We start from the raw sequence: 26,132 nt of genomic DNA on the forward strand, positions 1-26,132 counted from the left end.
TGGAATATGTGCATAGACACAAGGAAATATCTTGAGGAGAGACCCAAGTTTAAATATGAAATTCACGTATGTTTCAAATATACTTCCTACATACAACCTGAAGATAATTTCATACAGTATTTTTAGTATACCTATATTTTGGCTGTGACCTACTGTCAAGTTAGATATGGAATTTTCCATGGGTGGTATCATGTTGGCACTCAAAAAGTTTTGGACTGTGGAGCATTGTGGATTTCACACTTTCAGTTTAGGGATGCTTAATTAGTACAGCAACCCCAGTGAGAGATGAGGATGGCTTAAACACGTGGAATAGGGGAGCTTAAAACATTCTAGGCCGGCACCACAGCTCAGTAGGCTAATCCCCCTCCTGCAGCGCCGGCACACCGGGCTCTAGTCTAGTCCTGGTTGCCCCTCTTCCAGGCCAGCTCTCTGCTGTGGCCTGGGAGTGCAGTGGAGGATGGCCCAGGTCCTTGGGCCCTGCACCTGCGTGGGAGACCAGGAGAAGCACCTGGCTCCTGGCTTCGGATCAGCACGGTGTGCCGGCTGCAGCGTGCTGGTCGCAGCAGCCATTGGGGGGTGAACCAACGGAAAAGGAAGACCTTTCTCTCTCTCTCTCTCCCTGTCCACTCTGTCAAAAAAAATTAAAAAATTAAAAAAAAATTCTAGCAGAAATTATCCTTTTATAATGTTTAATAATTTGCTTCCTTTCAAATACTTTCTTCATGGGAGGCAAAGGTTATGGCAGTTTCCTTTACCACTGTTCCCTCCAACCAATAGATGACAGGACTCCACTGGACATAGAATTTGATATGACAAGGGAGATTAGATGGGAGCTGCCCAAGGTAATAGCATCATTCTTTTTAAAATACCAAATAGGAAAGGCAAGAGAGAGAGTACATAGCTATATTAAAATCACTAAATGTGATGTTGAGAATGAATGGGGGCTTGTTCACCAATAACAAAATGTAGGTTACTGCCTAAAATTTTACAAAAGAACAAATGGCACAATTACATGTTTCTATGTACTGAGTAGTCAACATATAGAATACTTAGTTGAAAATGTAGATTTCTGATGCTGACAACATGGAGGACAACCATTCCCCACCTCACCCCTTTTCCAGAAGAACTCATAAACATGCAATATAATTCACACCTGACTCAGTACAACAGTGCCTATTTTTTATATTAAAACAATATCATAGGGGCCGGCACTATGGCATAGCAGGTAAAGCCACTGCCTGCAGTGCTGGCATCCCATATGGGCGCAGGTTCGAGACCCGGCTGCTCCACTAATGATCCAGCTCTCTGCTATGGCCTGAGAAAGCAGTAGAAGATGGCGCAAGTTCTTGGGCCCCTGTCCCCGCGTGGGAGACCTGGAAGAAGCTCCTGGCTCCTGGCTTCTGATTGGCATAGCTCCGGCTGTTGCGGCTAATTGGGGAGTCAATCAACAGATGGAAGAACTCACTGTCTCCTCTCTCTGTGTTACTCTAACTTTCAACTAAATAAATAAATCTTAAAAAAACACAATATCATAAACAGGAAATGTTTTAAAGAGAGATACTATATAAATGTAAGATTTTATATATGTATCTGGGTGATAAGAACTATATTTACAGACATGCTTCTGAAATTAAAAAAAGTAAATAAATCTGGATTTTCAGTACTGCTGGCATTTCTCCCAGGGAAAGCAGACATTTAGTGTCCTCTTAAATCAAAGGACATCCATGGCCAACACTGGTGCGCTTTACCAGCCGTGTTAATACACACTGATGCACTTGTTCAATCACACCACACCTGACACTGGGCTTCCTGAAATTTATACTGTTTTATGTGTTGCGGCAACTTCCCACTCCTTTTAAGGTAGTAACTCACCAGGTAGAAATATAATTCACTTATCATTTTAAAAGATCCATGCTTAAAACATTTTCCAGGGCTACAGGCCCACTGAAATAGAATATGTAAAGTGGAACTTGTTAAAGATATCATGTAGAAGACTTGACGGGAGTCACCTTTGATTAACAACAAAGACCATGGGAATCAAGATATGACATATGATTTTTTGTGACATACAAAGGGGCTTCAAAAAGTTCATAGAAAATTCGTACTATCCTTTAATGCCATTTTTTATGAATTTTTTGAAGTCCCTTTGTATAGCAAAAGAAATATTAATAAAGAAATAAAATGTATGAGCAGGCAATATAATCCAAAGTCAAAATTCAAAGTTGGGTAAAGCTGTTCTATTTCCTATATTTTCTTTACTTTTCAAATACAATTAAGTGGTATATTTGCAGTCACTATAATCTGTCATCTCATGATAAATTATGTCTCTTAATATTGATAACATTTATGGATATACAATTGAGAAGAATACTTATTTTTTTAAGGCAAAAGATCTACACAAAAAAATCAAATTCTGCCAATAATAACCCAGGTCGATAGTGTAGCTCTGGGAAAGTCACAATTCCCTTTGGTTTCATATTTAAAAAGAGGCCACAGAGCTCCACTTGCCTACATTACAGAACTGGGACCAAGTAAATATATGATACTATTTTGGAAATACGAGATTCTGTATAAAAACTATTTTTTATCCAGATTAAAAGTAAATTCAAAACTTTAGTGCTAAATTGACAAATTCAGTTTTCTACATGTATAAGTGTCAGAATTTACAAGGCCATAAACAAAGTCCTCGCCACTTACGGTGGCAAGCACATCATGCCACCAAGCCATTTGGCAGGCATTTCAGACTAACAGTTAGTCTTCTAGGGTATGTATCTTCATTAATTTTCTCATAAAATGACATTTTGTACACAGACTAGTTTTTATATAACTTTGGCCTAAAAAGAACGTGAAACAAAAGCAGCCAATGATCCTACCCTTTGTTAACCTGCTGTTCTTACACATACACACTGTGGCATGATTCCAGAAACCACTCTGACTTCCTGTGTGTCCTCAGCAGGTTACTAATCTTCCCAGAGCCTCAACTCCCTCACCTGATAAAATGGGGAGAAAGGCCTCAACTTGCCCAGCTATTGTAATCTAAATGAGAAGATACCTGTAAAATGCCTAATGGGACAGCTTACAGGCTCAATAAATGTTAAGCCTTCTCCTCCTACATCTCTTTGGCTTCTTTGGATCAATGCAGAAAAAGTAAAATAATAAAACAAAACAGGGGCAGACATTTGGTGCAATAGCTTACATCACTGCTTGGGACATGTACATCCATATTAGAGAGCCTGGGTGCAACCCCAATTCTGCTTTAGATCCAGCTTCCTGCTAATGTGTCTGGGAGGCAGCAGATACAACCCCAGTATTTGGGTTCCTACCACCCAGGTAGGAAACTTGAATTGCATTCTGGGTTCCCAGTTCAAGCATGGCCAAACGCTGACTGTTGTGGGCATCTGAGTGAATGAGAAGATGGAAGATCTCGCTCTTTGTTTTTCAAGTAAAACAAAAATTTCTAAAAATAAAATAAAATTGTTAAGTCATAAATGATATAACCAAACAAATATGTGCTCTGGCATCTCCTGGCTCTTTCAACTGGAGGAGCCTTCTGCCCACTTTCACCTCCCTCTCTGTGGTCCAGAAAACGCGCACCCATGTCTCCCAGCCGCTCCAAAGTTCCTTTGCCAGGCTCCACAATCACAATCACGCCTATACAGCCACTTCTCCTGAGGACTGCCTGTTGGACTGTCGCAATCAAAATTATCACCGCTTTTCCTAAAGGGCAAAAGAGGAAAGGTATTACCAAACCCAATCCAACACGAGGAGGGTAACAGCAAGAGCCAGTGGATGGGCTCTTCTGCAGTGAACATTCCTGTGTGTTTGGGGTTGGCATTTCCCCAAGAGACAGAAAACTGAAGCCAAGGAGTAAATTCAGGATTCGCAAATTTGATTGTGTAAGCAGCTATTGAAATGAATGCCAGAGGGTAGAACAGAAACAGCAGTGCAGGTGAGGGACTGGACAAACAGCACCTCCTGGGAAGTCTCAAACAGACATGTCTCACATTGTCTACAGCAGAATCTGGAACAAGATATATTCATTATGTGATTTTAAATATGTGCAAGAACATGTAGACCATTCCTCTCCTCTGTCAGCATTCCAGAAACTAAATTCTATAAATCTTCCGATCAGCCAGCGAATAAAAGGATAATTATGTTATATTTGTATATATTGAAAGTTACTTTTTAAATAAAAAATATCTGAGCACACTGCAAAAAGTTCATGGAGAACAGAATTTTAAAAAGTAAGTTCATTTTAGTGCAAAAAATTGAAATGCATGTGTAGTTTCCCATAACATGGATTTTCCATGAATGTTCTGATGATCCCTCATATGCATGAACTTTCAACTTTGTTGTTGCAAAATAATCTTTTAACTCTGTTTTCCACAAGCTTTTAGAAGTACCATCATATAAAACACTTTTTAATCATTTTTTAAGATTTATTATTTATTTATTTGAAAGACAGAGTTACTGAGAGAGAGATCTTCCATCCACTGGTTCACTCCCCAAATGGCCACAATGGCCGGAGCTGAGTTGATCCAAAGCCAGGAGCCAGGAGCTTATTCCAGATCTCCCATGTGGGTACAGGGGCCCAAGGACTTTGGCCATCCTCTGCTGCTTTCCCAGGTGCATTAGCAGGAAGCTGGATCAGAAGTAGAGCAGCCAGGACTCAAACCGGTGCCCTTATGGGATACCAGCAAGCAGGCTGGGGCTTTAACCCTGTGTCACAGCACCAGCCCTTTAATTTTTTTTAAAAGATGTATTTAGTTATTTGAAAGGCAGAGCAACAGAGTGAGAGAGTGAGATCTTCCATCTGCTTGTTCACTCACCAAATGGTCACAATGGCCAGGGCTGGACCAGTCCAAAACCAGGAGCCAGAAGTTTCTTCCAGGTCTCCCACATGGGTTCAGGGGCCTAATCACTTGGGCCATCCTCAGTTGCTTCCCCAGGCACATCAGGAGGGAGCTGGATTGGAAGTGGAGAAGCGGCTCCTATGGGATGCTGGTGCTGCAGGTGGTGGCTTTACCCAATACTCTTTAAGCTTGTTACAAAATTTCTTCATTTTCCTTTAACTATGATCCATAAGCAGTCAAAGTATCTCTGGTAGGTATCTTGGTGAACTACAAATTACACACGAGGTGGAAAATGGCCAGCTATTACTCAGCAACAGTCAGTGATTAGCACATGGGTCAGTCTTTTTCACTCAAGGTCACTCATCTGGCAATGCAGAGATGGTCAAGCCAATTCACTGACTGTGCTCTCAACTGTGCTGTCCCATGTCATAACTTCATTCCCAAGGCTACAATGGACAGACTATTAAATACCAAGAAGAAAGAAGTACAGAAAATGGAAAATTCAATAGTACTACTTCTCAGCCTTAGAGACAGCTCATGACACAGCTGTACTTTTCATAAGCAACAGGATGCAGGAAGAAAAAAACAATTTTTTTTTTTTTTTTTTGTCAGGCAGAGTGGACAGTGAGAGAGAGAGACAGAGAGAAAGGTCTTCCTTTGCCGTTGGTTCACCCTCCAATGGCTGCTGTGGCTGGTGCGCTGCGGCCGGTGCACCGCGCTGATCCGAAGCCAGGAGCCAGGTGCTTCTACTGGTCTCCCACACGGGTGCAGAGCCCAAGGACTTGGGCTATCCTCCACTGCACTCCCGGGCCACAGCAGAGAGCTGGACTGGAAGAGGAGCAACTGGGACAGAATCTGGCACCCCGACTGGGACTAGAACCTGGGGTGCCGGCGCCGCAGGCGGAGGATTAGCCTATTGAGTGTGACGCCGGCCGAAAAAAACCAATTCTGACAACAATATGAAGATACCTTGGACTGTGCAGAAAATTACCCAGAACAGAGAATCTATGTTAGACTAAAAAAATTTAAAACTTAACTTGTTTATTATGTCCTTGGAGTCTGATTATTTAAGATATGGCTAATAACTGGCATTACATTTTAAGGAAAGCATTCTAATTTCAGAGGATGGCTCAACCAGCTTGTCCAGTTCCAGAAAATACTTCGCACAATGTATGAAAGGTGAATTTATATTGTGTTTTAAATACAAAATAAATTACTAACATGTAGAGAACTGACAAAAGAATTACAAGGTCTGCATATGTCAGGGATATTACAAAATGAAAATCAGCTCCGAACAATGATTATCATGAGCTCTGGGAGAAGAAAAAAAATCATCAAGGAAAGCAGCACTATCATAAATGCTAAGCTAAGACAATAAGAATGAACCAAATGGCAAACAAAGTTGTCGCTTGCAGAGAGGTAGCTTAAGACTGGAACATGGGATCTAAGAATGAGTCTAAGGAGTGTGAGTACTACAAAATATCCAACACTTGGATACAAGCTAATAGGCATACAAAGAAGGTCAAAAAGAAAGAAGTGAACAGAAGAATGAATGAAGCAAATAATGGTCCAACCAAAAAGCTAACCAGAGCTTTCTGGGTAGGATTAGGTGATCTTGCTCCCAACCTCAATATAAAACTCACAAAAAGGACATCAACTTGAAAATCACATTTGAAACTCTCCTGTCCACACCTAGCATTTGCCATGCGGGGCGAAGCCATTTGATCTTCGCTTCTCCTTCATGCTCCCTCGCTCATCTCTTCCAACGGCTCCTGTGACACTCAGCTTTCATACAAGAGGACAGTTCAAAATCTTTCTTTGAGCCACAGAATAAAGTAACCAATCACACTCTGTGAGGGAGACTGTGGTGGTTGACTCCACTCTGTCACTCTTTCTCACTAAGATCTCAGCAACTACCAGCCTTTAAGTAGTCAGAGTTTGCTAGAATGAAAATCCACTGTGTGTGCATGTGTGTGTTCACCGACTAACATATTCGGAGCAGTTCTACTTTTTCCTGATGCAGGGATAAATGCTTGGTGTGGATTATCCTTTCGGTCTTCAACACAATAAGGTGATATTAGGTACAGGAAACAAAACAAATTGGCCAAAGTCACAGAGTAAGGAACTGGGACAGAAAGATCTGAACTCCAGCTTAGTGAGGAAGACCCAAAGAACTTTTATACTCTAAGGTTTACATTAAAATAATGCTTCTAAAAATCTTTTAATTTATATAAAGGGAACAAATTTCATGTATTTCATATATACAGTTCTTTAAAAAAAATATTTATTTACTTGAAAGTCAGAGTTACTCAGAGAGAGAGAGAGACAGAGGTCTTCCATCTGCTGGTTCACTCCCCAGATGGCTGCAATGGCCAGAGCTGCATTGATCTGAAGCCAGGAGCCAGGAGCTTCTTCCAGGTCTCCCACGTGGGTGCAGGGGCCCAAGGATTCAGGCCATCTTCCACTGCTTTCCCAGGTCACAGCAGAGAGCTGGATCAGAAGTGGAGCAGCAGGTTCTTGAACCAGTGCCCATATGGGATGTTGGCACTGCAGGTGGTGGTCTTCCCCGCTACGCCACAGCACCGGCCCCCATATATACAGTTTTAAGAGCATAATACTTCCCATCCTACCCACCTCCTCTCCTTCACTCCTCTCCCTCCTCCTTCCTTTCTTATTTTTCTTTTAATTTTTGCAATGACATACTTTCAATTTACTTTATAATCACAAAGTTAACCCTCCACTAAATAAAGAATTACCTCTGGATAAAATATTTGAGAATCAGCCAACAGAATGGCAGTAGCTCATGAGAAGATAAATAAGACACTAATAATCAGGGACTTAATTGACAAAAAGAATAGCACATTTCCTTCTTGCCTACCTCAGTAAGGAAAATGGTTTTCTTTAGCTTCTCCATGTACACAAACACACACACACACAGAGGATTAAGAGATGTAACAGAACAGATTTTAATTCTGCTCATTCTAGAGAATGTAAATGGGAGAAAATTCTCAATTCATGACAGCATTTTCTGTCTGAAATGAATCAATATTTGTTTCTCCCCTTCACAAGTGAGCTAGAAAGAACACATGTGCTTCTCACAGTTAGTATACTTTTTTAAAAGTTGCTTTAGATCACCAGCACGTAAGTAGGGCACTAAGCCAGCTAGCTCCAGGTAGATGTAGCATTATAGACATCACCCATCCCATAGGCTGCTTAATTGATGCATTAAGGTCTAAAACACTTCACTGTGTTGGTTCCTAGCTCACCAATGTGATTTTCCTCTCCAAAGACAATTATATGGGGGACAAATGCAGGTGAAGGAATCCCAGGGTACTCCAGAAATCAAGAAACCAGAAATGATTCTATCAAGAACAAACAGCAGAAACCATGGAACACTCAAAACAGAAAACTCAAATCTTTGGCTCACAAGACAACTGTCCAATATGAACGCAAATACGCCAAGGTGAAAGAGAACACAGCTCATTACTGCCAGATACAGCTGTTGGCCCTGAAATCACCTTCACAGGGTTTATGCTGGGGCTGTTTACCTATTGTGAGGAAGGTCTTTATCTGCATTTCTCTCCTCTCCTACTGCTGCGGGCCTTTTAATCTCTACACTGATTAATTCTGCTGCAGATGTTTGCCTGGGAGCCAGTCCTCCCCACAATGTCCTCAATCCTTTGGGCCTTGATGTGTAGGAACCAAAGTGCTTCATGGTTCCATTTCCACCCTCTAGAGTCACAGCTAAGAGATCTCGTCCAATCTGTGACATTGAATTCAGGCTGACAGTGCTCGGAACTATATTCACACATATAGCCCAGTCCTTGCTCCAGAATTCCAGCTTCTAGTATCCTGTTGCCTTCTTAGACAGAATTCCAAAGGCATCTGGAACTTGAGACACCCAAAACTCAGTTCATGACTACCTCTTCTCTTCCCCGTCCCTGTCTCCCTAACCTAGTCTTCCCCATCCTTCCAACTGTTCAGGCTCAAAACCTCACCATCAACCTTGACTCTCTCTCTCATGTGGAGAACATCACCAGTTCCTATTAGCTTTGTCTATGAGAGCCAGAACCTGACCATGCCTTCCACCACCACTAGTACCTGGTTGAAACCAGCATTTACTCTTGCCTGGATTGTTAGTCTCCTGTCTGGACACTACAATTCTATCCTCATCCCTGACCCCCTTCTGCCAATTGATAGAACAGCCAAAGGATTTCTTTGAAAAGTCAGTCAACTATGCCATACCTTTGCTAAATATCCTCAATATCTTCCTGTTTGTATTAGCTTCCCATTGCTGCCACTACACACAAACAGTGGCTTAGAACAGTAGAAATCTAGTCTCTGACTGTCTGGAGGTAGCAAGTCTGAAATTGGAGGCTGCAAGGTGCAGCAGGATTGCATTCCTTCTGGAAGCCTCAGGGGAGAAACCTGTTTCCTTGCCTTTTGAGGCTTGGCTTAGAGCCTCTTTCACATGTGACTCCAACCTCTTGCTTCTGTCACCACATCTCCTATAACCTTTACCCCTCCTTCTTCTCTTTTATAAGGACCCTTATGGGGGCCAGCACTGTAGCGCAGCAGGTTAACGCCCTGGCCTAAAGCGCTGGCATCCCATTTGGGTACTGGTTCTAGTCCCAGCTGCTCCTCTTCCGATCCATCTCTCTGGTATGGCCTGGGAAAGCAGCAGAAAATGGCCCACGTCCTTGGTCCCCTGCACCCACATGGCAGACCCAGAAGAAGCTCCTGGCTCCTGGCTTCAGATCCACGCAGCTCCGGCCGTTGTGGCTATTGGGTAGTGAACCATCACGTGGAAAACCTCTCTGCTTCTCTTCTCTCTGTGTAACTTTCTGACTTCCGAATAAATAAATAAAATCTTTTTTTTTTTTTTTTTAAAAAGGACCCTTATGATGACACGGGTCTCATCTCCCCACTCAAGATTCTGAATCACATTGGCATATACAGTAACAAACTCACAAATTCTGGTGACTGGGATGGGGACACCTATGGGGGTTCATCTCATTCAGAGTGAAAGTCAAAGCTGTGGCAGTGCCCCACCAGTTCCCAAGTGAACTGTCCCCACTTCCTTCTTAAGTTCCTGTCTTATACCTTTCCCCCTCATCACTCTATGCCAATCTTTCTGCTGTTCCTCAATAACAAGCCCATCTCAGGACCTTTCCTACTGCTGTCCCCTCTACCAGGAGAGCTCCCTCCTTTAGGTCTCTGTCGAAATGGCACCACCTTATGAATGAAGCTGTCTCTGCTCACCCTTCCTGCAGCTTAGAACTCCACACCACGAGGCATGATGATATCTATCTACCTACCTATCTTCTATCATTCCAAACTAGAATGTCACCTCCGTAAGAGGTGTTCTGTTTCTTGTCACATTCCTAGCACATATATGAAGCAGGGTTCCATAAACAGTTGCTGAATAAATGAATTTTACTTTACTGGAAAAGTAAGTTCCTTGGAGCCAAGAACTGGTCTAAGGAAGCATCTTAGTAAATGTTTGAAGAATGAATAAATAAATGGGTGAGTGACAAACCCAATTTACATTTAATTTTCTTTTTTTTTTTTTTTTATTTGACAGGTAGAGTTATAGACAGTGAAAGACAGAGAGAAAGGTCTTCCTTCCGTTGGTTCACTCCCCTAAATGGCCGCTACGGCCAGCGCTGCACCAATCCAAAGCCAGGAGCCAGATGCTTCTTCCTGGTCTCCCATGTGGGTGCAGGGAGCCAAGCACTTGGGCCATCCTCCGCTGCCCTCCCGGGCCAAGGCAGAGAGCTGGACTGGAAGAGGAGCAACCGGGACAGAATCTGGCGCCTTGGCCGGGACTAGAACCTGGGGTGCTGGTGCCACACGTGGAGGATTAGCCAAGTGATCCACAGTGCCAGCCTACATCTAATTTTCTAAAGCTATGTGGACTAATATGAAACCACATGCTTTATTGTTTAGGAACTAAAAATAATATTTTAAATAACTTACCCAAGGATGAACAACAAAAGGAAAATAATATGATTACATATTAAAACTCTAGCCCCTGACTTTATTTTTCTGTGTTCCTGTGTGCTTTTAGATGTACAAGTCAGAACTCATCTGGATTTCCTTGCTTGGCTTAAACACTCTTACCATCAAGGTTTCAAGTTCAAAGACTCTGGCTTCATTTTGAGAGAAAATTTCATAGAAATCTCAAAAGCTTTATACTGTATTTTCATACAGGTAAAAAATTAATAGAGTAGGGCAATCCATCATCCACACTTAAAAATGTACCCAGCAGCAAACCTGCAGCCACTGGATCCTGCAGGAACATAATAAACAGCAGGTGTATCAGTGCCCAGAACTGCTTATCAGCCAGTCAGGAACAGCCTATAGATACAGTCACCCAAGATACTACACACACACACACACACACGAGACATCCCCACTGTGGTGCAGGGGCCACAGGAGGAACGGAACAGAAGCCATCTCAGCATCATCTTTGGAAAGTGATATCCTAGCCTTGCTCACACACCAGCAGGGTCCACCATGCAAGGAGCCACACTGTACCATCTCCACTCCTGCCACCATGTTGGAAAGGTGGGCAGGCGTTGTGTTTCGCTGAAACCTACCAATCACATTTCTAGGAATCCTCTAAAAAACTGGCTTATCAATGGGAAGGGGTACACCACAGTGGTCAGGAATGTGGGCAAGGAGGGCGGATTGTCAAGTTCAGATCTCACATGTAAACTCAGAAGCTGTGAACCCATGGGTGTGCCTCCAAGCCCATAAAAAGTCTGCTCACTGGTCCCATGACACTTCTGAGAGATACTGCAGAAAAATACCTATCATTGTGCCTTGGAACATGAGGTCTTAGTACCATAGCATCTGTTAATATAACAGGTATTATTATATTACTGTCTCATCTATTATTCTTGACTTTTTAACAAGCTACTATTCAAAAACAAATAACACATTCACTTCATCTTGAGTTTAGATTTGTAACAGAGACTTCCAGGGGTTACCATTTGCTTCCAACCGAGTGTTTGTCTGAAAGGGAAAACCCACCAGAGAAATGTCAAGACTACGCTTCTCCAGGCACAGCTAGCAAAAACACTGAAAGACTTTTCCTTTTATTCTATTCCTGAATAAAAATATATACTTTGCTATTGGAGAGCTTAAAAGAAATGTCAGAGAAATATGACTACATAGAGTATTTAAATAACAGAAGTGATGTAAGTTTTTAAAATGTATACATAGGCATATGTAGATTCTGGAAGGTATTTTTCTAACAAATTACTAACTGATAATAACTGTTTAATATTCTGCATTGCCTCATTGCTTGAAAAGTGAAACAGCAACAAAGACACATGTATTTTTCCATTTCCACCAACCACACTAACCAAAGGCACAGGTGAGAGGCATTAAATGGACTTTATCAAACTACGTGAGAATTTGTCTTACACATGGAAGAATTGACTCATAGGGTTAGGAAGGAGAAAGGCACTTGTATTTGGCAAAAGCTCCCCAGGTATCACTAATGCTAATACCTGTGGCTAACAATCACTGTGCAAAATCTGTTCTTTGACAAGAAGTTATTTGCCTCAAAATTTTTTTTGCAAAAGAGTTTTTCTTGATCCTGTACCCAGCTCCCAAAGTCAAACTTAACCCTTGTAGCTCAATGAAGAGAAGGTGTAGAGTTACTCCTCAGTCCTTAAAATCATAGGATAAAGCCCTCTGGACTCGGAAAACACCAACAGAGAACTAACCTAAATGGGACGACTGGGGGTAAAGTTTCCCATTTGTCCCAGGAAATCAGGGCACTGCTTTTTCTTCATAAAGTGCCAGGCAACAGAACTGTGCAGGGAACTGGGCTGGGCAGCTTTCAGCTGCAGTTTCCAAGATGCTGGATGCACGGCTGCAGAACCCAGCACCCAGGCAGGTCAAAGGCAAAACAACTGAATGCTGGTCCATGACAAACACTCTTAAAATGATCAGAATCGGATGCCTAGGTGGAGGGGATGTGCCAGGACGAGGAGAGAGCTTGTTCACAACCACTGCACTTGGATGATCATCATTAATTACACCCAGACCTAAGATCACTCACGGGCAGCCTTACCTAATTCTGGGGGCAGAACAGTCAGGCGGTTCCCCTGAATGTGGAGTTCCTTAAGCTGCGTAAGTTCCCCGATTTCTTTAGGCAGCGAGATCAGGTCGTTATCCCTAAGGCTGAGCTGAATATAAGAAAAGAAGGAGTTGTCAAAACAATTTCACACAAAGAGGTGCTCAACAGAAACTCCCGTCCTCTCCCAAGCCCTCTCCTCTGCCTCTTTGGAGGCTTGAGCCTTTCAATTTATTTACAAGTGTCTGTGGCTAAACAAGAAGCAGTAGCAGGAATTGTGGTTTATTCCTGCAAAACCAACCTTACTCCTGCCCAAATTGACTTGATTCTACTCCTACAAGGGCTGTAGAAGTGAATTGATTTTCTAAGAATTTAGATAAATTACTTACTATCTGCAACTTTGTGAGCTTCCCAATATCTGCTGGCAGGATTTCAAAATCGTTGTCACTTAGATAGAGTGCACGCAGGGTGGCTGCAAATTAAACAGCAATATATAAACAGGGTGGCATGGAACCCAACCATTTGAGGTCTGATCAATACTAGGGAGTCAGCTTTGATTAATAACCCTGGCTTGGTGAAAAGCCTCTGACATACCTAGGGCTCACAATAATAACAAGCAGGTCAAACTTAGATTTACTGGCTTATTGTGTTGCTGGTATAGCCAGGAAAACATCTATATCCAGGAGGACTGACACAATTAACAACCATGGGCAGCGGCAGTTTTTGGCAAAGAGTTTGAACGCATTTTAAGAAAAGATGGCTACTTTTCCCTATTACTTCGCATTCACATCTCTGACACCATTTGCATCCACAAATCTTAGAGCAGTCCCTAGAGCAAAAGGGCTCTTTCATGTAAACAGAACTATGTTAAAATAAAACTTTCTTATGTATACAGAACCAGTGTTAGAACTAAATATATAAATGAAAAGTTTTGCTGGGTGCTCATTTAAGCCATCCTCACAGTCCAACATTTCTGTAAACAGATTAATTATTATTATATAATTGTACAGCCTGAATGACAAAATATATTAAGACAAAGGGAATAAAATAATGACATCAGGTTAAAAGAGCAAAGCCAAAGTTCAGCAGAATATAAGCAGTCACTTTGTTCAAAACATTATGTGATACTAACATGATCTCAACCTGCTGGTGGGGGTAGAACACTGATCTCAACCCAAAATGGGAAGTAAAAGTAGTTGTATGCTTTTGTTTAATTTGTTTACAGGTATTTAAGTACATTGTGCTGTTTGAAAATTCAACACAGCTGTATGTAATATACATAGCAAAGGCAGTTTTCACACTATGGCTCAAGAAAATATTTTAGAGTTGGTTTCATATGCTTGACAAAGTCTGGGAGAGATAACAGACATAGGTTAAAAACATAGGTACAGAGAGAATGTACTCAGATAAAAATTACATAGGTAATTTTAGAGACTAGCTCAGAAGATTAGAAATTTCTAGATGTCATATACGTCACTATTTAGAGAAGTAGAATATTCATTTAAAAGAATTAACTCTTTCTGAAATATTTCATGAATTCCTGGAAAATTAGTTATTCTTAATGATGAGGAGCACCAACAGCAAGACATTCACTTGTCCATGAATGGTGAAGTGTGTTCTTTTTATTTTTTGAATCGTGTTCTGGACAATATAGACTAAATCAATGAGAGTACTTTATATAAGGCTTAACATAAGAATCTTGACTAGAAATTTTTTTTAAAATTCCAATAGCAGTTTATTAATGGATTCTTTTGTAATTGATTATAATATCTCAGGGCCAATCTACAAAGGTTTTTAGCAACATGGGAAAGCTTCTTTTTGGCGTGCTCTTTACAAAGAAAGCCAAGCTTCTTAACTAAATGTGAGACTTGCTCTCATTTAGAAACACAGTCTCCCACAGAAAGTGAGAATGACATTACTAAGTCCACTTCAGCCCCACGGTGTCACATACCCATATATCAAACATACACACTGCTGAGCTATGAAGGAATATTCAAATGGAAGCTGTGAAGAAAAAAATATATATCCAATCATTTCTCTTAGCGTTTGGGCCTGGCAAATAAATTTCACTCTTAGAACGCAAAGTACCACGTTAAAGAGATTTATAGAATTAAAAGTTTCTTACTAAGGTAGAAGAAGTTTCCAGGAAGAGAATTTTCATTCAAGTTGTTGTAAGTCAAGTCCAGGACTTCAAGAGCTGGTAGGGAGCCAAATCCTCGCGGCAGAGTATTCAGTCTATTCATGCTGTTGTTGGGGGGGAAAGCCGGTCATTACACACAAAATATATACTGGGACCACCTCTATCTCATGGGCTGAATACATAACACAGTGCTTTGTGACTGTAGAGTTACTTTGTGTGAATTTTTTAAACTTTTATTTTAATTGGCAAGTCTAAATTGTATATATGAATGGTATGCAATATAGCATTTTGATTTATATATACATTGTGGAGAGACTAAACCAAACCTAACATTTGTATTACCTCATATATTTGATCATGTTCTGGTGGTGAGAACACTTAAAATCCACTCTCTTTAGAAAGACAACATATATTGTTATTAACTATATATATGGTGACCACGATGTACAAAATGAGGGTACTTCAAAAAGTTTATGGGTAAGTTTACAGACAGACATTGGTCTAGAAGATAAGAAGGCTTCCATATTGTACATCAAAGTGGATGATTTCGATTCCCAGCTCTGGCTGCTGACTTCAGCTTCCTGCTAATGCAGATCCTGGGAGGCAGCAGTGATGGCTCAAGTGGTTGGGTTCCTGCCACTCTAGAGGGAGACCTGCATCCTGGCTGCTGACATCCTGACCCATCAGTCCACTGTGGGCATTTAGGGAGTAAACCAATGGATGGGACCACTCTTTGTCTGACTCTCTGCCTTTCAAATAAATAAATTAAAAAAAAAAAACTTTTTAAAGATAAGTTATTTTGGTACAGAAAATTTTTGAAATCCATGCATAGTTTTTTCATAATATACACATTCCATGAACCTTTTGAAGATCTCATGCGCATATCCCCACTAAAATCTAAAGGAAGTCTTTTTTTCTAATACCATCTGCAATCTTTCTCTTTCAGATTCCTTCTTTTCCTTTTTTAATAGATTTATTTATTTATTTGAAAGAGTTACAGAGAGGCAGAGGCAGAGAGAGAGAGAGAGAGAGAGGTCTTCCATCTGCTGGTTAATTCCCCAGATGGCTGCAATGGCCAGAGCTGAGCCGATCTGAAGCCAGGAGCCAGGAGCCAGGAGCTTCTTCCAGGTTTCCCAAGTGCAGGGGCCCAAGCACTTGGACCATCTTTCACTGCCCTCCCAGGCCATCACAGAGAGCTGGGTCGGAAGAGGAGCAGCCAGGACTCAAATTGGCACCCATATGGGATGCCAGTACTACAGGTGGCAGCTTTACCCACTACGCCACAGTGCCAGTCCATAGACTTATTTTTCTTAATGAAGTTACAGTGAGCCTACTTAAAGCCCAATTAAAAAAAAAAAAACTTTAATATAAGTTGACAAACACTGACATATTGAAAGTTGGGAGGTTCTACAACACAAAAAATCATTCTAGTCATTGATCCTTCTCATAGCAGATATAATCCTGTCTAACCATAACAAGCAGGTCTCACAAGAAACAGCTAATAGCAGAAAGAAAAACAAAAGAGAAAATTGGATTTCTACCCCTCAGGTAAAAAAAAGTCCCAAGTAAACTTTACATATAGCAAAGTAACCTCCATGACTACTGTAGTGATAATAACTCATATTCTGTGAATTCACAAATTGTGAAGCACATTTATGTCAAGTATTTTGCTCAATTCACTAAAACTACCTAGGAATACAAGCAAAATATGATGTACCATTATTTCAGTTTTCAGATGAACAAACAAGCTGAGGTGTGTGCGTCTGGCACAGAGGTTAAGCCACTATTTAGCAAACCTGTGAGTGCTGAAGTTCAAGTCCGTTCTCTATTCCAGCTTTCTGCTAGCACACACCCTGGGAGCAAGCAGGTAATGGCTCAAGAAGTTAGGTTCCTGGCACCATCTCCCCATGCACCAGGCTCAAGGGTCCCATGAGAGGTTACGGTGAGGGTAGAGCACAAAGATCATAACGCGCTGATCCGAAGCCAGGAGCCAGGTGCTTCTCCTGGTCTCCCATGCGGGTGCAGGGCCCAAGCACTTGGGCCATCCTCCACTGCACTCCCGGGCCACAACAGAGAGCTGGACTGGAAGAGGGGCAACCGGGACAGAACCTGGTGCCCTGACCGGGAATAGAACCCGGTGTGCCAGTGCCACAGGTGGAGGATTAGCCTATTGAGCTGCGGCACCAGCCTAAAATTGTTTTTCAAGAGATCTCAAAGAAATTCTAAGTCGACCCAAACAAACAAGCTTACTTCAGAAGAAAACTATCTGGGATAATTCAAACTGTTCAAGTGCAGTTTTTCTACTTGTACCACATCAGTTTAATCTCAGATCATTTCAGGCATTTAAAGTTGCTTAAGGCTCAGTGATGCCAAATGATAAAAATTCTTTTGTTTGCACGTGAACATCTTTCAAATGGATGCTGGAAATGGGCAGGGGTCTGTATACAGAGGATAAAACCAGACAGTCTGGGGACAGTTTGGCACCTTTTTTCTTTCTCTTCCAAAAGCCAAAGGATGGTCTGTACTAATGCCTCCCTTTCAGAGCATTCTGTGCCTCCGAGATCCTCCTGATACCTCCAGCTTCAATAAAGCCTTCTTGGCTAAAGACAATAATTTTTCTCACCTCCACAGTGACCTATTCACACATTTAGCTAAAAAAAAAAAAAAAAAAAAAAAAAAAAAAAAAAAAATCCACAAACACTTGACACTGTGCTTAATGAAAACTACTAAGTATTCAGGAAATGAGCTCTAGCAATCAATTGGGTGAAATGTTATTCCATAACAGCTGGCCACAGTGAAGTTTTCCCCAAAATAACTACCAACAAGGAATCCACATGGCTTTACATTTTTTTGAAAAATATCTCCATAAAATGAACAGTGTTTAAATAATTAAGAACGTAACTAAACTTTCTTTTATTTAATCGAGTGTCCTAAAATTCCTTCAGGTCTTTTGGTCATCAGGATAAATAGTAAATTCTACATAAAACATTAAAAACAAACTCTGGTTGAATGTCCTTTTTGGATCATGCATACAGGTGGCCTTCACTGATCTCCTTTGCAGATATTTTAACTGTAGATACTTATTCTAAGGAACCCATGGATAACTTTCCTTAAATCTGCCTTATTGTACCTACATAATTCTTTGTGCCATTCGAGGATATAAGTATCCTTTACTGAAACTTGTATTAATTCTCTTCCCAAAGAACTGAGAATTTTGTTCAAACGTTGACAACTCTATCTCTGTAGCTTTGTAATTAAATACAGAAAGCTTTACACAATCAATAAAGCTCTAAGAGCCAAAAAGACAAACAACTCCAAAGAGGACAAGGAGACAGCTTTGATGCAGCCAATGAAAAAGAAAAGTTTACAACTCTGTCCTAATGCAGAGAACACAAACCAACTGAACAACACCTAAGCTCATTACCTTTTCTCCAAATCTCTCTCCATCTCTATTTCTAGTTCAGCTGCCCAACACAGAAATCCAGGTATCACCCTACCCCATCAGTTACTGCCTTGTTGATTTCAGCTTCTGTATATTTTTCATACAAAATCTTCTCTCCCTCCACTGTCATTGCCTTTGTTCACCTGGGACACTAAGATAGCATTCTTACTTGTCCCTCTGACCTCTACCCGCCTTCCTCCAATCCACCCTTGACTCTGACCTCATCTCATACTTTGCTGTGTAAATTCCTCAATGGTCAGTAGAATAAAATCAGAGCTCCTTTCTTCAGTATACAAGATCTTCACTGGTATTTTTGCTTCTCTGCCATTATGGACATTTATTTTTCTACAGTTAGTTCTCTCAACCACACTGTATGCTCCATAACGGCTGGATGGCAGAACTTAGATCAGCACCTGGTCCCCAGTTAACTCAATAAGCATTCATTAAATAAGCCATAGATATCATGCTTCCTTATCTGGCCTCACCTCTCATCTTACTGTTCCTTGACTCATAATTTACTCACAGCAACTGATAAACCTAGAATTCCCGGAACAGTGCTCTAAGCTTTAAAATATGTTAGATGGGAGATGCCTCCCTTCTACTCGTAAGTCTGAGAAATTCCGTTTCCTGATTCAAGTCTCAGATCTAAGAATTTCAGCTGTAGGCTAACTCCTTCTCCTGGTCCTCCTGGTCACTTGGTTCCCACTGCTGTTCTTCCACACCTAGTCAGAGACACTGCTGTGCTGTGACTGCTCATTTCCAGCAGACCCTGGCCCCACTTAGGGCCAGACCTTGATGGTCACCATTGATCCCCCGCACTAGCAAGATCCCTGACACAGAATAGGTACTTACATAGTCACAAAATAAATTAAAAATAAATAAAATGATCATGATCACAACAGCTAATACCATGTACCACTTACTATGCACAAAGTACTGTTATTGGTGATCAAAATCTATTTAATTATATATCTTAAAATTGAACAAATTAAGAGTAAGAATTTTAGCTTCTTTCTTATGTACAAATTCAACAATAGAACCTAAGAATCTTCAAAGCCAAGATATAAATGTAGGATCCTTTCTTTTCTGCTTTGCCAGATAAGTATACAATGTCCAAACTGCTAGGGGAAAGTCATAAATGTGGATCTTACAAAGATGGTCTCTCTGCCAGAGTCGAGTTTAAAACAAGAGTGTCTAACCAAACTCCCAATGGAAGAATGAATGAACAATCATTCCATGAAAGATATTTTTCTTTTCATAATTGCTTCCTATTAAATTGGTAAATATCTGGCAAGCTTCTATTGCCATTCCAAAGAAATCACTGGCTTAACTAGAGCATTTAGTGGCTACTATTTAATGAATGTATTGCTTCACACTGGAAAGAAAGCATGAGTGGGCATAGCTACAGCAATGAAGATGGGATTTAGAAGCCAATTCTGGTTGGGTCTAATGCATCCAACGGAGAATACATGAACCCAAAACGGTGTGTTCTCTCCCAGCTTAGCCACTCCCCTGAGGGTTAATCGGGAGCAAATCACTTAACACTGGGAAAGGGCTTGGCTACCTCTCCATGAAATGAAGGCACGAAAGCCTCGCCTCCCTAGCCATCAAACAGCAAGAAGGTCAAATGCTGGCCTGAGCAGTTTGAGAATTGGAAAGCAGTCTACAAGTACAAAGTATTACTGCTATTCACTGTCACTTGGTTCTTCAACTTCAGCTAAATAAATCCTCTCTTCACCTTTGCCAGGATCCCATCCCCTCAACTGCAAAAAAGAATCACAAGGATGGAGGAAGCAGCATCAGGAAATGTATCCCTCTCTCTACGCAAGCAAAGTGCTTTGTAAACTATCTCTATATTACCCAGAAAGAAAAAATACCACATCACAATGTCTCTGAACAGTTAATGCTACACAAACAAGTCCCTTCTTGGTCAACATAACTGAAATAAAATTTTATTAGAAACAAAAAACAATAAAAATCTCCCTTATTGCATCAACAATTAGCTTCTCAATTAGCTCTCAAATAGATACTCGCTAAAATAGGCCATTGAAAGGATATATTAAAACAATAAAGCTTTTTTAAAAACCTAACACATGAAAAGAAATGAGAAACCCATTCCTCCCATGCAATCATATATATGCAGCCCTTCCTTGCCCACAGCCTTTACTCCCCTTCCTTCTCTCCCTCTCTCCACGCCCCTTCCTCCATACTGTACTCACCCAAGGTTCAGGTGCTTGAGTTTCTGAAGGCTGCTGATCTGTGTGGGCAGCTCCTCAATCTGGTTATTAAAGAAGTTGAGCACTTCCAGGTTCTTCAGTTCTGCTATGTTTGGTGGCACAGCTATGGGAACAAAAATACTGAATGTGAATCCAGGAACCTCACTCTACCAAGGAATGCCAGCAACACATTTTGTTTTCCTTTCAAATGAAAGAGAGATGTAACTCCAGTATGACCATCTAATTCACACAGAGGACTTGGTTATTTTTTGTAGATTTTTCTTAGGTAACAGTGCACCATCGAATGGAAGCAGAAACAATTGATCTGTGAGATTAGACAAGTGTTTACAGTTGGTCTCAGATGGAAGAGGAGAAAGAAAGCAGAAGTACAAAAAGGCAAGAGAATTTCTGGACCACAAAGAGCCTATATGCACTTACACTAGTCGTATCATGTCGAATAAGTGCAACTGCTTCTGTGCTTTCTGTTCCTTGCCTCTCTACCAGAAGAAAGACAGCAAACTTCAAATCATTTCCTGAGTGACTGTACAATTCAGGGTGTCTAAATAAGCCAATAAGCTGTCCTCTGAATGTTGCATTAAATCACAACAATTTAAGATGAACCATAAACAATAAACTATTCAATCTACCAAATTCAACACACACACACACACACACACGAGATTAGTAACAAATCAATACACTGTTATTATATGCCTCCAGAAAACCAGCCCAATAGCCTGCTATGAATACTAGAATGTAGATCAAAAGCAAAAACCAACCACTGGAGATGTGAAAATCCCCCCTCCCCCCAGAGTATATACCTTGAACATAAATTTAACAGCCAAAGGCATTACTACTTCAAAAGTATGAAGTTAAAATTGATAGCACACTTTCAATAGATCATAATTTATCTATCCCATTTGCTATTCAATCCTCCTATAAACATTTGTATGGCCCATGAGCTTGTTCATGGTTTATATAAACTCTAATACCAAGACTCTCAAGAGAACGCACGCTTTTGTGCGAATGAATGGCGTTTTTTTTGGGTAAATGATCACCAAGAAACTCATCAGACTATGCCCTTGAGTCTCCCAGTGCATCTTTCCATACTCCTTCCTCACGTCCATAAAGTGGTGAATGACAGCTACGCAGAGCCCCTATCCTTTCCCCGTCCCACCCTCCAGCTACCACTAAGCCTTCTCTCACCACATTCATCTGATTAGTTTGAAGAGTAATAACGTTAGTGAAACCAAGAGAAAATGATGATCTCAATTTAGCCACAAACCAAGAATAATGCAGCCAGAATTACTGCTGCCTTCCCAAAGTTACTCTGCCAATGCAATTAAATGCTGGTCTAAAGGTATCGCCTTTTTGACAGGATGAGAGATTATTTCACTCTCCTTGCTAAATCAGTCCAATTTAAAACCACAAATTATGCTAAATGTGATTTAGTGCTTTGTTTTGTGGACACAAACAATAACCTCACATTCAATTTACGAAACCTTTCCCAGCCTTTTGGTGTGCATGTGAAGTCTTTGTTTAGGCTCCACTCAAGCTAGAGGGGGTCAAAATCACAAAGCTAATAGTCTCCCTAAATGACAGAAAAATTTCTCCCAGCCATAGTAAATATCAAAAGAAATAAACACTTCATACCTGTCTAGGTGGGACACCATGCTCTCCGCATCTGATGTCACAATAGTTTGGGAATAAAGAAAGAGAGGCATGCCATAAAGAAAGTTACAAAAGAAGGGGTATCAGAGCCAAAAAGCTAAAACAAGCCTCGTTCTTGAAAAACAAACTAATCCCCACAGAAAGCACCCATTTGGGGCTGGTGTTTGACACAGTGGCTAAAGCTACTGCCTGCAAACACTGGCAGAGCATATGGGCGCCAGTTCCTATGCTGGCTGCTCCACTTCTGATCCAGCTCCCTGCTAATGGCCTGGGAAAAGCAGCAGAGGATTATCCAAGTGTTTGGTCCCCTGCAAGCCATGTGGAGACCCAGAAGAAGCTCCTGGATCTTGGCTTTGGCCTGACCCAGCACTGGCCGTTGCAGCCATCTGGGGAGTGAACCAGTAGATGAAGATCTCCCTCAATCTCTCCTTCCCTCTCTGCTTGTAACTCTTTCAAGTAAATAAATAAATGCTTAAAAACAAATAGCCATTTAACAATATGAGTGGTGTAGTGACTAAATCATAAACATACATGGCACAATCATTTTAGCTGTTATGGCAAGATAACTAATATTTCACCAGTCAAAATATTCTACTGGAGTTTTTAAGATATCTACATGACACATTAGCACAAAGAAGAAATTTAAAACATAAATAGTGAATGTCAACATGTTTCTCACGATACCTTTCTTATCCATCTATATTTCCTACTTACTATTCCTTTCTTACCAATCTAACTTCTGCCCTCTGACTCCAGGCTAGACTCAGTCCAGAGACACCAAGGAGCTCAGGACACAAAAGATATAGAAGAGCAGTGTGTTGTGCGACCATAGGCACCCTGGCCTGGGCAACACAGGCCTGACTCGGGCCTCCAACTGAGCCCTGCACCCACTGTGTGTATCCTTGTTCAACTCCCAACCCCTCTGAGCCTCTACCCTAGAGTGTAAGGCTGGATTGTGACCATTTCTAAGCTGTCATCTACCTCGTTTTAACACTTCATGATGCTAAGAGATGGATTATAAAAATCAATGACAGGCATTTAAATAATGCAATGATGGGGCCCTCAATTAGGAAGTTCAGTCATGTAGAACTTGGCTTCTGCCTGAGCATTTAGTATCATTTTCTGTTTCGCTGATGATGGTTCCTTTAATTTGAAGACTTGTTAGATTTGGGAGAAAGGTCCCAACCCTTCTCAGGTGTTCCCTGACTCCTAAGTGTCACATTCTGTTGTGGCCACAGGATCACACAACTGCTAGCACCTCTCTTGACCCAGAACTCCCAATGATGTTTTGGAAAAAGTGACAAAGCCATGTCATGATAACCCAGGAACTGCCTCTCTGGGACTATAACAATTCAGACTAACAAACTCAGTGCCATTCTTTTTCTCTTTCAAATACTCCTAAGTCAGGGGCTGGCGTCTGGCCTAGTAATTAAGACACTGGTTATGATGCCTGTTTGCAACAGCTCAATCCAATTCCTGGCTCCTGTCCTGACTCCAGCTACCTGCTGATGAGGATCCTAGGAGACAGCAGGTGATGGCTCAAATGACTGATTTCCTGCCACTCACATGTGAGACTTGGATTGAGCTCCCAAGTCTCAGCTCCACTCTTAGTCACTGTAGGCCTCCGAGGAGTGAAACAGCAGATGGGAGATCTCTCTCTCTCTCTCTCTCGCCCCCAAGCCCTTCATCCCACCTCAAGTTCTCTGCCTCTCAAGTAAATAATTTTAAAATATTCTCCTAAATCAAACAACCTGAATGTTATTATGCTATTCTACAGTTTTATCTATCTGATGTACCAATCCAAATTTGGCAATTCAACAACTCCCTCACCCCACAAGAAGCCCATAGTGCCTGAAAATCTCACTAACACCACTTTTAAAAGCACCCTTAGCTAGCAAGCCTCAAAATATATCTTGGGGGGTGGTGTTGCAGCCTCGTGGATAAATTCACACCTGTAACATCATTGGCATCCCATATGGGCACTGGTTTGAATTCCAGCTGCTCCACTTCTGATTCAGCTCCCTGCTAATGTACCTGGGAAAGCAGTGGAGGACGGCCCAAGTCCTTAGACCCTTGTCACCCATGTGGAAGACCCAGAAGTTGTTTCTGGCTCCTGGCTTCAGATTGGCCCAGTTCCAGCCATTACAGCCATCTAGGGAATAAACCAGTGGATGAAAGATCTCTGTCACTCCCTCTCTCTCTCTAACTCTGCCTTTCAAATAAATAAATAAATCTTAAACACACACACACACACATCACTGGACATGAGGGATGGACCTGTGCTCCAACTACAAGAAACCACAGATGCCACACTTGTCACGAATAACACCTTGACCGCTTCTGAAAGGTCAGGCATCTGCCACCATCATCGGTTCTTTTTACAGTAGGTAGAGCCACCAGGCACTGCTCTCACACAGTCAGCCCACACTCAGGCCCTGCTTCCCCCAGAAGCCAGTAACCAGCAAACCGCCCCTGCCTCCTGACCAAAGGAGAATCCAAATAAACTGCTGTGACAGCAGGAGTCTCACTTTGGGAGAATTTTGTTCTAGAAAATAAAATTCTAAGTTCTATAACCAATAATTTACATCTAAAGCTTTCCAGGGGTTTATCCATGCAATAACAAATAGCAGCACATACTCTGGAGGTGGATTGTCTGGTGGAAACACACTAGACGCATACAGCTATTTAAAATTAAATCTAGACGAGCTGAAATAAAATGAATAATTCCATGGTTTGGAGTCAGTAGCTATACTGCAAGATCTCAACAGTCACATGTGGTCTAGGCAGTTCCATGGCTGCAGAAAGTTCTATCATACTGTCTGCTCCAGAGCGGGAGGGCTCTCACCACAGAGCCCAGCAGAATCCCCGATGGGGACTTCCCCGAAGTTCTGGGTAAGTTTGGAACGGGGCCCAGGAATCTGCATTTCCAACAAGTTCCCAGGGCTGCACCTCGCCTGGGAACCACACTATGATTCAGGAAACTTTCAATGCCTCAGAGACATCAAGATAATTAACCACAGCCTAAGTCCCTGCCTCCAGCCAGTAATGCTGGGACTGATGCAAAGTGAAGAACCAGGCCACTTTCTGCTTCCCCACAAGGACATCTATGGTGGAATCAGTGCTGGAGATTCCACACTCAGGAGAAAGAAAGTCCGGAATCCACTAACCCATTGAACAAAGCTGTCCAGCAGCGAATTCCTCATAACCAGGCATGGCCACATGGAAGGACGGACAAAACACGGGGGCCCACTGGAGTGTGTTGGGTGGGAGTGTCAGCACACACAGAGCAGCCCAGGGAGCAGTGCATCTGGGGGCTTTTTGAGCAGAAGCATCTGTGGCCCCCGAGGCAAAGAAACAAAAGTGTGAAAAGCGACAGGCTCTGGGAACAGTAGGTGCTGTGGAAAACATAAGGATGGGGGCTGTGCCTGGGCACAGCCCACGGGCAGGGCTGCAGGGTCGTGCAAGGGTCGTTAGAACCATATGGTTCGCCCCAGCAGCCAGGACCCGTTCAGCTGCGGAAGGACGCTAAGAGACCGGGCACCCATTAGCACCCACGCTGCCGGGAAGCCAGAAGCTGCTCTGCTCAGCACACATGGAAGCTTCTGTCATGGGCACAGGCTTGGAATGTGGAGGTGACCTCACCCTGCCAGCTCCACCAAACTTCTGGGGAGTGACAGCGACACCCTACCCAGCTATTTCTGCAGTAGCACCGAAGGCT

At 41.9% G+C, this 26,132-nt stretch overlaps 1 protein-coding gene across 1 annotated transcript in view; it reads right to left on the minus strand.

Annotated features, from left to right (window-relative positions):
- Positions 1–26,132, minus strand: part of RSU1 (Ras suppressor protein 1) — a 221,433-nt gene that overhangs the window by 141,766 nt on the left and 53,535 nt on the right. The window contains exons 4-7 of the mRNA XM_062210513.1: positions 20,747–20,867; positions 15,071–15,189; positions 13,335–13,417; positions 12,943–13,057 (exon numbers count right to left, since the gene is read on the minus strand). Coding sequence (XP_062066497.1) covers positions 12,943–13,057; positions 13,335–13,417; positions 15,071–15,189; positions 20,747–20,867 — 438 coding nt within the window. The remainder of the gene's footprint in view (positions 1–12,942; positions 13,058–13,334; positions 13,418–15,070; positions 15,190–20,746; positions 20,868–26,132) is intronic.

Source organism: Lepus europaeus, chromosome 14 (assembly GCF_033115175.1).
Source record: "Lepus europaeus isolate LE1 chromosome 14, mLepTim1.pri, whole genome shotgun sequence".
In the NCBI taxonomy this organism is placed as follows: Eukaryota; Metazoa; Chordata; class Mammalia; order Lagomorpha; family Leporidae; genus Lepus; species Lepus europaeus.